Here is a 13,539-nt window from a genome sequence, read left to right on the forward strand (position 1 = left end):
ACCTACATGGGGCAATTGACACATGGTCACTGAAAAGTATGTGGTATGTAGAAATTGGGTTTTATTGTAGGTTGTTGTGAATAAGACGTTTTAGATCTATATAAAGTTAAAGGGACTGGTATAAAGTTACTGTTTTTTTTCTTATTCTGTTGTGAATATTTGTACAGATTGTAAAGCTTGGCATTTATGTTGTGGTTTAATAAGTTGGAAAATTTTTAAACGGTGTTAAAGTTTATAAAAGTGGGACCTCTCCTCCAAAAAGCTGTCCATTCTCACAGTGGGGATAGAATTATGAAGGTAATCTGCTCATCTTCAAACTAATCAGCTTAAATGTCAAGCAGACATAGTGTAGTCAGCTGCGTACACTGATCAAGGCTGGGCCTAAAGCCAAATTGGATATCCTGCTGGGTCTGGTTGTAAGTGTAGGCAGCTGAGCTTTGAGATGGCAGTAACACAGCAATGCTCTGTTTGTTCTGAAGAGAAGCTTCTTGCTACTGCGACTCGATAGCAGAATAATTTGCAACTGGTGGCTGGGAGTCTCGGCTTTCTTTGTTGTGCTAGTGTTTGGGTTGTCCTCTCATGAGTTTGCTGGGCTCTTATCTGCGAAAGATCAATTGTGACGGTTACCAATCCTTGCAGCTCCTGGAGCAGAATGGAGGGGTGGCCAACAGTACAGTGGCAAGTTCGACGCCACAGTGGAGCAAACCAGCAGGACCACTGAACAACATGCACAATGCAGGTATGTGACCTATTTATCAACAAAGGAGGAATAAAGGAGTGATCGCAAACTCTCCAGTATAAAACCGTGTGTAATGTGCAGCATCAAATTACATTCAAATCCAAACTGCACAATTTGATTCAGATTGATGGCCAACTTCAGTGATTTTTGCTACTAAACTAGATTTAGTGTTTGACATCCCACTATTTGGTTCAGGACTGTTTCTTGGTTTTACAAATTGCAAGTCGGAAAGTGCATGTCACAATCGGGTCACCAGCGACGTGCTGCTGATGTGATGCTCTCATTTTTATTTGATTCTTTCATTTTCATTGTGCTTTATGTTGCTGATTAATTCATATATTAACAAACAGGAGAGGCTCTGGGTTTGTTTTACTTTTGAATCTGTAGAATTACAGTGACAGGCCCCACCCGGAGGACTGATTAGTGTGCTTGGAGCATATAGCCCTGTTAAATCGAAATCACTGCAACACCATAAAATAAGATCACAAAGAAGGTTGTTTATAATGGGAATTTTATGTTGGGCATTTTAAAGAGTTCTGCAGGATGCTCCACTGGAAGACTGTCCAGGGAAATCAGAGAAGGACAGGTGGGTGTGTTTTGTTTGATCAGGGTTGGAATCTACGGGGGCGATTCTGCCAAAAGTGCTGAATTGGCAGGAAAATTGTTCTAAATCCCAACTATTCTGTCAGTTCAGCTTCTTGCCTGAATCTCCGCACAGAAGATGTCCCAGTCGGGAATCTCATTAAAAACCCGGAGGCGGGGGGAGAGAGCGGGGTGGTGGGGAGCTTGCTCTGGAGTTTGACAGTATTGGAACTCTGCGCATGTGCAGTGTCCCAAAGTGTCAATCTCCTGTTTGCTGGCCAGCCTGGGAACCCCAAAGTCTCCCCCCACCCCTCACCCCTGGCCCGATCGCAGCCCCCACAATAATTCCTTGGTCAGCCCCGACGCCCTACATTCTGGAGTGCCCCAATGTCAGGCCCCAGCCCCCAGCACTAGCGACCCCCCCCTGCAGGCGGCCTCCCCCCTCTTGCAGATCACCCCTCCCCCCAGCCTGCCCCAATTGCTGTTCTCCCTCCATCCCAGACCAATCTTTAGTGCAAGGTGGCAGTGGGACCTCCCATCCTCACTGACCACCCCTATATCCAGTCCACAGTAGGCCCTGCCTCCTTGGCACTCCTGATGCCTGCTGAACAGTGCCAAGGTGTCCCCTGGACATGGGTACTTTTCGCTTTGGGCAGTGTCAGGGAGCATAGGCTGGCACAGCCAGGGTGCCAGTGTCTAGGGGGCACCACCCAATGCCCGATCCCCTGGGGGGCCCCTGATTGCCCCTTCATTCCGGAAGGGTCTCCTGCTAATTCATCAAACGTGGGGAGATAGTCAGAACCCAGTGGAATGAGTACTCTGGCAGGGTGGGAGATTCAATTGGGACCTGAAATATACATATTTAAATACATGCAGGAAAGATTTAAATGACTTAGCTGCCTTCCCGCCGGTTTCCAATGTGGCTGGTGACTGTTTGCTGGCTTTGGGAGCTGCGCATGCATTCCCGACGTATGCGCAAATCCCTGTTCAAGGCTGCAGACACACGTCTCCCACCGCGACCCGACAGAAAAGTTGCGACTTGCAATGGGAGAATCGTGGCCTAGAGTTCAGACTCTGATGGGAAGATCTGGGCCATTGTGTTTTGGTGGAGCATACAGTCAAAACATGTGCCCTGGTTAGGGTCAATTCAGTGCCATTTTATGTCTGGTTGCACTGAGATTCTCCATTTTGCATATTGTACTTCTCTAATTTCATTCATAAGAACATAAGAAATAGGAGCAGGAGTAGGCCATCTAGCCCCTCGAGCCTGCCCCGCCATTCAATAAGATCATGGCTGATCTGTCGTGTCTCAGTTCCACATTCCCACCCTCTCCCCATAACCCTTAATCCCCTTGCCTATCAAAAACCTATCAACCCACGTCTTAAATATATTTAGCGAGGCAGCCTCCACCACTTCAACGGGCAGAGAATTCCAGAGATTCACCACCCTTTGAGTGAAGAAGTTCCTCCTCAACTCCGTTCTAAACCGCCCCCCCTTTATCTTGAGGCTGTGCCCTCTAGTCCTACTGTCCTTTCTGAGCGGGAAGAGCCTCTCCACCTCTATCCTATCCATCCCATTCATCACCTTATATGTCTCAATGAGATCTCCCCTCATTCTTCTAAACTCTAATGAGTACAAGCCTAGTTTATTCAGCCTCTCCTCATAGTTCAACCCCCTCAACTCTGGTATCAGCCTAGTATGATACCGGATAGTATGATATTCAAATCAGTAAAGTCACTTTAGAAATTTCTACTTTTTAAGTGTTGTAGAAACACTTTACTGACACAGTGAGTGGTTTATGATCATTTTAGCCACCTGTTCAACTTGGATTGTAAAAGGGGAATCTAGCGAGTAATGTGGGTCTGTCTGATGTCCCTGGCAGCATATATAGATGTCTTGTACCTTTGAATGGGGCAAAGTTGTTTAGATCTACTCTTTCTAGAAAAGCCTGGATTGGTTTAAGCCATCTCCATATATAAGTGCAGTCAGTTTTCAAAATTTTTCTGTGGAAAAAAAATTATTACAGTTGGGGGAGGCAGTGGTGTAATGGTATTGTCACAGGGCTAGTGATCCATAAACCCAGGGTAATACTCTGAGGACCTGGGTTTGAATTTCATCCCATGGCAGGTGATGAAATTTGAATTCAATAAAAATCTGGAATTAAAAGTCTGGAACGAAAGAAAACCAAACCATTGTCAATTATTGGAAAAGGCCATCTGGTTCATTAATACCCTTTACGAAATTTGCCATCCTTATCTGGTCTGCTCTCTAAAAAGAGAAAAGCCTCACAAGACACTCAATTGTATAAAACCGCTAAAAAGAAGTCAATAAGAAATGAGACCACATGGACCACCTGGCATTGACCTAGGTGCTGGAAACGAAGCAGCTCTGTTGATCCTGCAGAATCCTCCTCTGAAATATCTGGGGGCTTGTTGGGAGATTGGGAGAGCTGTCTCACAGAATAGTCAAGCAGCAGACTTAGGCAATGTCCCAGACACCACCATCAAGCCTGTCGACCTAGAAGGACATGGCATTAGATATCTGGGAACACCACCACCTGGAACTTCTCCTTCAAGCCAGACGCTGTTCTGACTTGGAATTATATTGCTGTTCCTTCGCCAGCATTAGGTCAACATACAGGAACTTCTTTCCTTATAGCACTGTCGGCATACGCCATATGGACTGTAGCAGTTCAAGAAGGCGGCTGAGCACCACCATCTCAAGGGCGATTAGGGCTGGGCAATATTTTTGGGTATGCAGTGATGTGCACGTTCCTTGAATGATTGAAAACATAATGATTCTGTGATAGAAGGCAGGTTATAGGAAATGTGCAAAAGGGATCAAGGCAATTGAAAAATGGGGTGTCGATCTGTCAAGGATTATTTGTTCATCTTATTCCTTAGGTATTGAGAATGACGTATCGCACCCTGGGGGGTTGTTTGATATTCTCAGAGGAGGCACAGAGCGTTTTCTGACTAACATCAAGGACACATCCTCAAAGATGATCCAGTCAGTTGCCAAGTAAGTGGATGTGATAGTGAAACAATTATTTGAGTTGCCACGTTACACTGCTCGTGTTCACTATTGTCATGTTTCTCTCCTCGTGTTCACTGTCGTCACGTTTCACTGCTCGTGTTCACTGTCGTCACGTTTCTCTGCTCGTGTTCACTATTGTCATGTTTCTCTGCTCGTGTTCACTGTCGTCATGTTTCTCTGCTCGTGTTCACCGTTATCTCGTTTCTCTGCTCGTGTTCACTATCGTCACGTTTCTCTGCTCGTGTTCACTTTGTCACATTTCTCTGCTCATGTTCACCATCGTCACGTTGCTCTGCTCATGCTCATTATTGTCATGTTTCTCTGCTCGTGTTCACTGTCGGCACTTTTCACTGCTTATGTTCACTGTTGTCACATTTCTCTGCTCGTTTACTATCATCACGTTTTTCTGCTCGTGTTCACTATTGTCACATTTTTCTGCTCGTATTCACTATCGTCACGTTTCTCTGCTCGTGTTCACTGTCGTCACGTTTCTCTGCTCGTGTTCACTGTCGTCACGTTTCTCTGCTCGTGTTCACTGTCGTCACGTTTCTCTGCTCGTGTTCACTGTCGTCACGTTTCTCTGCTCATGCTCATTATTGTCACGTTTCTCTGCTCGTGTTCACTGTCGTCACGTTTCTCTGTTCGTGTTCACTTTGTCACGTTTCTCTGCTCATGCTCATTATTGTCACGTTTCTCTGCTCGTGTTCACTGTCGGCACTTTTCACTGCTTATGTTCACTGTTGTCACATTTCTCTGCTCGTGTTTACTATCGTCACGTTTCTCTGCTCATGTTCACTATTGTCACATTCCTGTGCTCATGTTTACTGTCGTCATGTTTCCCTGCTTGTGATCACCGTCGTCACGTTTCACTGCTCGTGTTTACTGTTGTCACAATTCACTGTAGGTGTTCCATAGTGCCAACAGTCAGGAACTTAATTCTCACAGAATATCGGAACTGTGGAATTGTTAGAACAATTAAATCTACAAATCTTTCAAAATTTGTTTCACCTTTCCTCTTCTGATTACAAGGAAACCTATTTACTTATCAGTCACGTTCGAGTTGCTGCTGAAAGAATGCAGTTTCTAGCTAACCTGTTACTGTAGATGCCAAGTTTCTTGCTAATTTTTATCCATCTTTTCATGGATTAAGTTCATTTATTGGATTCATACTATTTCAAAATTATCTTGATTTCCATCATCTTTGCCAGTATTTATCGTATAAGGATGTTTCACTCAATTTGTACAGATAGATTCACACTTTTTTGGATAGACACTCAGTGCCAGAGTTTGCAGCTGACTCTGATTAGTAATCTGGGTGTGAACATTTTTATATAAAAATAGAAAAGCACTTTAGTTTACCATCCTGATGTCGCTCTTGGCTGCACTCTTAAAATGGTATTTGTGGAAGGACATAGTCCTTCATAACCAAGTGATACATAATTGTAACGTTGGACGTCAGATTAGGTTGTGCCACAATTTCTGCATGACGTGAGGCCAATGGAGGTGCTCGTTCCCATCATTGATTGTTCTTGATATGTTCTTTTGAATCATAGATTTTAAGGACTCGAAGAAAAATAGCAATGGAAGAAAATGACGACAAATTCAGCATACCTGTCAAATGTTTAAATAATTATTTTTTAAAAAATTGAGTTTAGAATGGACATATAATTTAGCTGCTTGAAAAGAACACAGTCACGTTAATTCATTCCGCAGTATCATGCCCATTTTCTGGAATTGAATGCAGAATTATATGCAGCTATTGTGCTAAAGTATGTGTGTGGACACGGAAGATGTAAAGATGGCAACAAATCAGAGCTTTGTCTTTTCTCCCCTCTCTTCGTAGTGTAAGCTAACCGAACAAATGTATCCTTCATAGTTAACACTGTTGTTTTGCTGATAAGTCAACTTGGAGGAGAATAGTGTCTGCCCCAAAGGATTGCCTGGTTTCCATTTGCTTTTGTCATTTGATGACAGCTCATTAGTAAATTTGAATGAGTTGTGTTATGATTACTTTTTCTGGAATCTGGGGTATCAGTCAAAAGAACATTAAATTGTATTATTTCAATTGGAGAGACAATTTTTTGATACTTTTCATTTCCTTTTAATTTTCAAATTTTTGCTCAGGAATGTGTTTTTTTTAATTTAGTATTGATGAGTATCATGTGTTCACTGCTTTTGTTTCCCATTGTGAGTGTTGCTTCTTGTTACTGCTTATGTTTTGAATATTCACTCAATTTTTTTTCTTTCTTAACACCTCTGTGCCTCTGGTAGCAATCCCAGGTAAATATTTTAGTTTGTCTGTGTGTTGCTAAGTTGTGGTTTGTAATAACTGGAATTTGCTCACTTTTTGAATGGTGTTCATTAACCAATCTCCTTAATCTCAATAGAGGTGTTTTTGCATGTTTTTTTGTTTGAAGGGCTACAACTATAAACACTGTTAGTTTAATATTATTTGTTGGGCAAGCAAGGAAAGGAAGAACTTGGGGATGCTTTGTCAGGAATATCAGTAGAATGGGCAGGCTGACACATTTTCAAGGTTCTAATTGGCCTTGAAATCCTTTCAGCCAGTGATGTTTTAAAAAGTTGTCAATACTTTAAGCTTGGAGTACCCAGATTTATGAGCGGCATGTTGGCACAGTGGTTAGCACTACTGCCTCACAGCTCCAGGGACCCGTGTTCAATTCTGGCCTCGGGTGACTGCCTGCCTGTATGGAGTTTGTTAGTTCTCCACATGTCTGCGTGAGCTTCCTCTGGGTGCTCTGATTTCCTCCCAAGTTCCAAAGATGTGCAGGTTATGTGGATTGACCATGGTAAGTTGCTCCCTAGTGTCAAGATTTGTAGGTTAGATGGATTAGCCATGGGAAATGTGTTCGAAGGATGGGATGTAGGGAAGGGCCTGTCTATGATATTTTGTTAGAGAATCAGTGCAGACTCAATGGCTGAGTGGCCTCTTTCTGCGCTGTAGAGATTCTATGATTTGAAATATACAAATGCAGATTTGTTTGAAGGATGCTATGTTTTTCTCTGTCCCTGGTTTTATATTTTGGAATTATTTTGCGCTGTTGCATTTCGGGAATGTTTGGATTGGTGAATGGAGCAATTGTAATTCTGCACATCCAGCATTAGCATCAGACAGTCGTGAAGAGTAATTCAAAGGGGAAGAGTTGTGAAGTGAAATCCAGCTAATTGAACTTTTAGAGCCTGTAATTTGCTGTTGCTGAAGTTGAATGTTCCAGTGGTCATTGTTAAGGCATCCTTCAGTTCAGTTTTGTAAAATGTCAAGGATTGAGGAGTTACCAAGTTGCTGTCACATTTTTAGAAGATTTAAAGTTCATCAATACCTTACCAAAATGTCTCCCTCTTTAATCTAGTAATTAAAGAGTCTAATTGTTTAAACATGTCATCTTTCCATTGCTAGGTTGCAGAGATTAGGTATAATTTCTGTGAACGATGATAGGGAAAGTTCAATTTGACCTGAGTTACATTTGTTTGATACTGTGATGGCATATGCATTTGCAACTAATGTTAAAAATACTGCCTTGCAGTGTTACAGTGTTTTGTGTTCACCTTCAGTGTGCTGTGGCTTTACTTATCAGTTTTTCAGAAATAATTCTTTTCCATTTTTCATGACAAACTTTGTTAAATTTAGGGATATATTTTATCTTATTTTATATTGGATCCTTTAAATATGATTCTTCAAATTCTGCTGAGTGTTTGTTGCGAGGTATTGTTTTCAGCACTCCTGTTCACATAGCTGAACAATATTAACTAGCTTACATTTATATGTGGGTAGAAATATTTCTTAAAGTGAGTAAAGTAAATAAAAATGAATGCTAAGCTATGATTGGAGGATGGAATTAGTGATTTCTGAGTCTGTCATCCCTTGTTGTGTAAGGGAGTTCATTGACTCTCCCTTTCCAAAGAGAATTAAGTCCATTATATACTCTCTTGCCAGAAAGAACCAGTCAAACAGTGTTCCCAGTTTTGCTTACTTTGCAGGCGTTTTCATGGTACAGGTGCTTTTGATTGCGTGCACATTGCTGTCAAATCTGCTGTATACTAGAACCAAAAGGGATTCCACTGCCTCAATTTCCAGCTGATATGTGATCATTAAAACATGAAGGTCAATGTCTAATATCTTGGTAACAGTCATGATACCTTCATTCTGTGGAAACCTGCTGTGTCCACAGCATTTGCCCCATTGGCAAACAAAATGTTAGCTGCATGAATTCAAGAGTTGTCCACTAATGACACTGTTCATGTCACTGAATGATACTCAATCTGCCCCCATCCATGGAGAAACATCCACAGATAAGTGCAAAGATGTTCGGATTAGGTTGATTGGCCATGCAAAAATTGCCCCTTAGTGTCCTGAGATGCATAGGTTAGCGGGATTAGCGGGTAAAATGTGTAGGAATATGGAGGTAGGGACTGGGTGGGATTGTGGTCGGTGCAGACTCGATGGGCCAAAGGGCCTCTATCTGCACTGTAGGGTTCTATTCTATGATTCTATGATAAATTAATTCCTGGAAGCCTTTACCTCTTTACCTTAATAATGTCCATCATTCGCTCTTATAGTGGCACATGAGCAAATGTCTGGAAAGTTCCCTCACACTTTAGTGTCATCATAACCTCTAATCATTAGTTTAAATACAAGGGGCCATACAGAAATATCTCCCATTACATGCAACATTTTGGGATAATGTGACTTCAGACATGTATACTACCTTTTTCCCCTTCCCCCTCACAAGGATGTCTTAAAACATGTTGCTTTATAACATGTTCCTTTAAAGTTACTTAGTCAAAATCACATTTGCTTTATTTTGTTCAGTGGGCTACTGAAAAATTAAATGCTTGTTTGAATATTAGATAATGGTATATCTACATCTCAACTACATTTTTTTCTTGCCTTTCTCCAAATCCTATTATATCTTGCCAAAAAGAATCTATCTGTCTCAATCTTGAAATCTCCAATTGTTCCAGTATCCATCGTCGTTGCTTGAGAGGGGCAAAAAGAGAGCTCCAGAGTTCCGTTGATACCTGTATAAATGGGTTGGCCTGAATTGGTGTGTCTCTGCCAATTGGAGCTCTGAATGTTTTGTGCAACAGGGTCATTTTGGAGCCACAGTTCCTTCTAAATATATTAATGACTTGGAATGTTTGTGTGGGAAGCAAAATGTCAAAGTCTGCACATGGAATAAAACTTAGAAATGTAGTAATAGCAAGAAGCATAGTACCAGACATCAGTGAGACAAAGACTGGTGAAATGGGCAGGCACATGGCATTTAATTTAGTACAGAAATGTGTAAAGTGATGCATTTTAGGAGTGAGAACAAGGAGAGATAATGGTCAACTATGTGGAATACTTATAAAGAGGGTGCAGGAAACGAGAAACCTGGGGGTTCACAAACACAAATCTTTGGTGGAAGGACAAATTAAGGGGAATGTTTCTTCAGGAACCCGGGTTTTATGAACAGAGGTAAAGAGTACAAAAGCCAGGAAGTTATGCTAACCTTTACAAATCACTGGAGGGGCATCAAATTGGAACCACATTTGGGCAGCACACTTTAGGAAGCATGTTATGGCTTTACAAAGGGGGCTTTGTAGAATCAATTTGCTGGAATGGTAGTTAAATGGAGAGATTGGAAAAGCTGAGTCTGGGAGAGAGCACATAAATGTCAAAGGGAGATATAATAGAGATGCGTTCAAATTGTGAAGGGCTTTGCTCTGGAGGAACTGTGTCCATTGGTAGAAGAGTTGATAACTAGGGAACACAGGTTTAAGGTGATTGCAAAAAATGTTAGAGGTTGAAAATTTTTTTTCTCTGCAAAGTCTGTGATGCCTTTGAACGTACTATCTGAAAGGATGGTGAAAATAAATTCAGTCACAACTTTCAACAGAGAATTAGATATATTTGATGAAGAAAAACTTGCAAGGATTATTCTTTCCTAAACTATCTTTGTCAATTTTATTCATTATTTCTGTTTTGGTCTCTGTGCCAAGGGTAATTTGTGTTCTACATGATTTGCCTAAAAAGATTAAGTTTCAGAAATGGCTTAGATATATCTTTGAAAAGGAAAAAAATTGTGAAAAAAGGCAGTGAAATAGGACTACTTCAGATTTCTCTTTCAAAGGTCCCACACAGACACAGTGGACTGAATGACAACCTCCTGTGTGATGCATTGGTAACCTCTTCTATGATGAATTCTAACTGAGCTCTTGGTTTTTATTTGTCATGAATTATAAATTATGTCTGATTAATTGGATGCTCTTTCTGTTTTAAGCTCACATTTACACGAAGGAAATGGGTAATTGGGATACTGACTGTGTCCCATGTGTGATTCTTGAGAATCCAAATAAAATTACTCCGTAAAAGCAAAATACTGCGGTAGTTGGAGACCTGAAATAAAAACAGAAAATGCTGGAAAAGCTCAGGAGGTCTGGCAGCATCTGTACAAGTATAAAACAGAGTTGGTGTTTCAAGTCTGATCTGATTTCTCCAGAACTGTTTGAGGCTCTTAAGATGAGTCATATTGCACTGAAAGTGTTAACTCTGTTTCTCTCCCCACAGATGCTGCCAGACCTGCTGAATTTTTCTAACACTTTCGATTATTGTTTCATTCTGGATTATGGTGCATTCCTTGTTCAAGAGTTAAACTGTATCTCTTACTGTTTCCTACTTTACAGTCTGTTCTTATGTGCTGTTTTTATGCTTTTTTGACTAGCTATGCTAAAGGAGATTTGGACATTTCATATGTTACTTCAAGAATCGCTGGTAAGTCAGGCAGTCTTTGTGTTTCAGGGATAAAGCTTACTTGCATACAAATGAGCATGTCTGATAAACCACTTTCAGCAGTAGATTGTTTTTTCATAAGAAGTAAAATTTGAGGCCAGCAGTTAACTGAGAATCACTTGTTCATGGCTTGGATTCTATGGCACAACTGTGTATAATTCCATTCCATATTTGTTAAACTTTACAAAATTATAAATACAGGAATGAACTTTGAAATTGTTGATCCTGAATTTAACTGCAGCAAAGCCTCTGTGCCCACTCCAATTTCACAAAATACAGGCGATTATATTAGAAACAAAAAAATACTTGATTCTCAATGTACTTTTCTAAAAACATCTCTAGCTACTACAATTCTATACTGAGGCTTTTGCATGGTTTGATTTCAAGTCTTGAACAGAAAATTCTTATTTTCTGTTGTTCATAAAATGCTATTTCTATAAACATATGGCATTTGCAAAGAAAATTGATTGGAAGTGTCCTTGAAAAATATACAATTATTATAAGGCAAATAATTGACAAAAGGCACAATTAAAGGGTGATCCATAATAAGAGATTCTGAATTATGACACCAAGATTGGTGGAGTAGTGGGTGAGGTGGAGGATTGTTGTAAGCTGTAAAGAGACATTGATAGAATGCAGAGCTGGGCCGAAAAGTGGCAGATGGAGTTTAACCCTGATAAGTGCAAGGTGAATCATTTGGGTAGGACAAAGTTGAATGTGGATTACAGGGTCAACGGCAAGGTTCTCAGGAATGTGGAGGAACAGAGAGGTCTTGGAGTTCATATCCACAGATCTCTGAAGTTTGCCACTCAAGTGGATAGAGCTGTGAAGAAGGCCTATAATGTGTTAGTGTTTATTAACAGGAGGTTTGAGTCTAAGAGCTGTGGGGTTATGCTGCAACTGTACAGGACCTTGGTGAGACCACACTTGGAATATTGTGTGCAGTTCTGCTCACCTCACTATAAGAAGGATGTGGATGTATTGGAGAGAGTGCAGAGGAGATTTACCAGGCTGCCTGGTTTGGAGGGTAGGTCATATGAGGAAAGGTTGAGGGAGTTAGGGCTTTTCTGTTCAGAGTAGAGGAGGATGAGAGGTGACTTAATAGAGATTTGTAGGATGATGAGGGGGATAGATAGACTGGATGTTCAGAGACTGTTTCCTCGGGTGGATATAGCTGTTACTAGGAGGCATAACTATAAGGTTCATGGTGGGAGATATAGGATGGATGTCCGAGGTAGTTTCTTTACTCTGAGTGTGGTTGGGATGTGGAATGGACTACCTGCTGTGATGGTGGAGTCGGACACTTTAGGAATTTTCAAGATTGGATAGGCATATGGAGCACACTAGAATGATAGGAAGTGGGACAGTTTGATCTTGATTTCGGACAAAGCTCGGCACAACATCGAGGGCCAAAGGGCCTGTACTGTGTTGTACAGTTCTATATTCTATGCTCTATGAATTAGCTTCTGCAATGTTGAGCAATAATTATAGAATAGTCATTCTAATTACAATTCTCACATAAATGTTTTCCACAGGGAATAATAAACACTAGGGAGGACAAGACAGTAATCCAATTAAGGAGTTCTGGAGTAATTTGAATTAATTGTAATTTAGTACATGCATTCTATGCCTAGTATTTGTAATATGTATTTGTATTTCCCCCAGTTATGTCATTCCCAGCTGAAGGTGTTGAATCTGCAATCAAAAACAACATTGAAGATGTTAGATTGTTTCTAGATTCCCGGCATCCAGGACATTATGCAGTTTACAATCTCTCGCAACGAACCTACAGATCCACCAAATTCCATAACAGGGTATGTATAAGAATTGTAAAAGATGAATTGAAATGAGACATCAATTTTGCACTGCTTAAGCTTTGAATTCTTCAATTTTATTTCATTTTTTTCATAAGAAACTACATACATATTTAGATATTAAACAGATTTAAAATTACATTGTGCAATTAATGGTTGCTTCTGTCACTTTGTATTTTGTTGCTTGGTTCAGTGTCGCTGCATATGCAGTGATATGATTGACACATGGCTATTCAGCTGAATTTTTCCATAAACAAAGATCCAGTCACTGATTGATGTGGATGGCATCTTGCTGGATACCTTTGAATGTGGGAATTGGTCAGCCAACTTATTTTCAACTGTCTGTTTAAAACTATGCCTTTTTGTTTAAAACAAAAGTCACGGATGTTCTGGTTATGTCCTTAAAATAATGTTGCATATCAGATCTTAAGGAAAAATGTTGAGGAAATCAAAACAAAATGCATTGGTTTATTGCATTTTAATGAAAAACTTTAAAGTTGCTTTAGATTTGAAATGAGACAATTGAAAGTTATTTTAAAGTTTTATTGCAAACGTAAGTTTACATCTTCAAGAT

At 40.5% G+C, this 13,539-nt stretch overlaps 1 protein-coding gene across 2 annotated transcripts in view; it reads left to right on the forward strand.

The window, feature by feature from the left end:
• gak (cyclin G associated kinase) overlaps positions 1-13,539 on the forward strand; it is a 118,720-nt gene that overhangs the window by 61,336 nt on the left and 43,845 nt on the right. For both annotated transcript variants that reach the window (XM_080188545.1, XM_080188546.1), the window contains exons 10-13: positions 640-739; positions 4,226-4,343; positions 11,084-11,133; positions 12,817-12,965. In XM_080188545.1, the coding sequence (XP_080044671.1) occupies positions 640-739; positions 4,226-4,343; positions 11,084-11,133; positions 12,817-12,965 (417 nt within the window). The remainder of the gene's footprint in view (positions 1-639; positions 740-4,225; positions 4,344-11,083; positions 11,134-12,816; positions 12,966-13,539) is intronic.

The sequence above is a fragment of the Carcharhinus amblyrhynchos genome, chromosome 5 (genome assembly GCF_965287045.1).
Source record: "Carcharhinus amblyrhynchos chromosome 5, sCarAmb.v2.hapA, whole genome shotgun sequence".
Taxonomy (NCBI): Eukaryota; Metazoa; Chordata; class Chondrichthyes; order Carcharhiniformes; family Carcharhinidae; genus Carcharhinus; species Carcharhinus amblyrhynchos.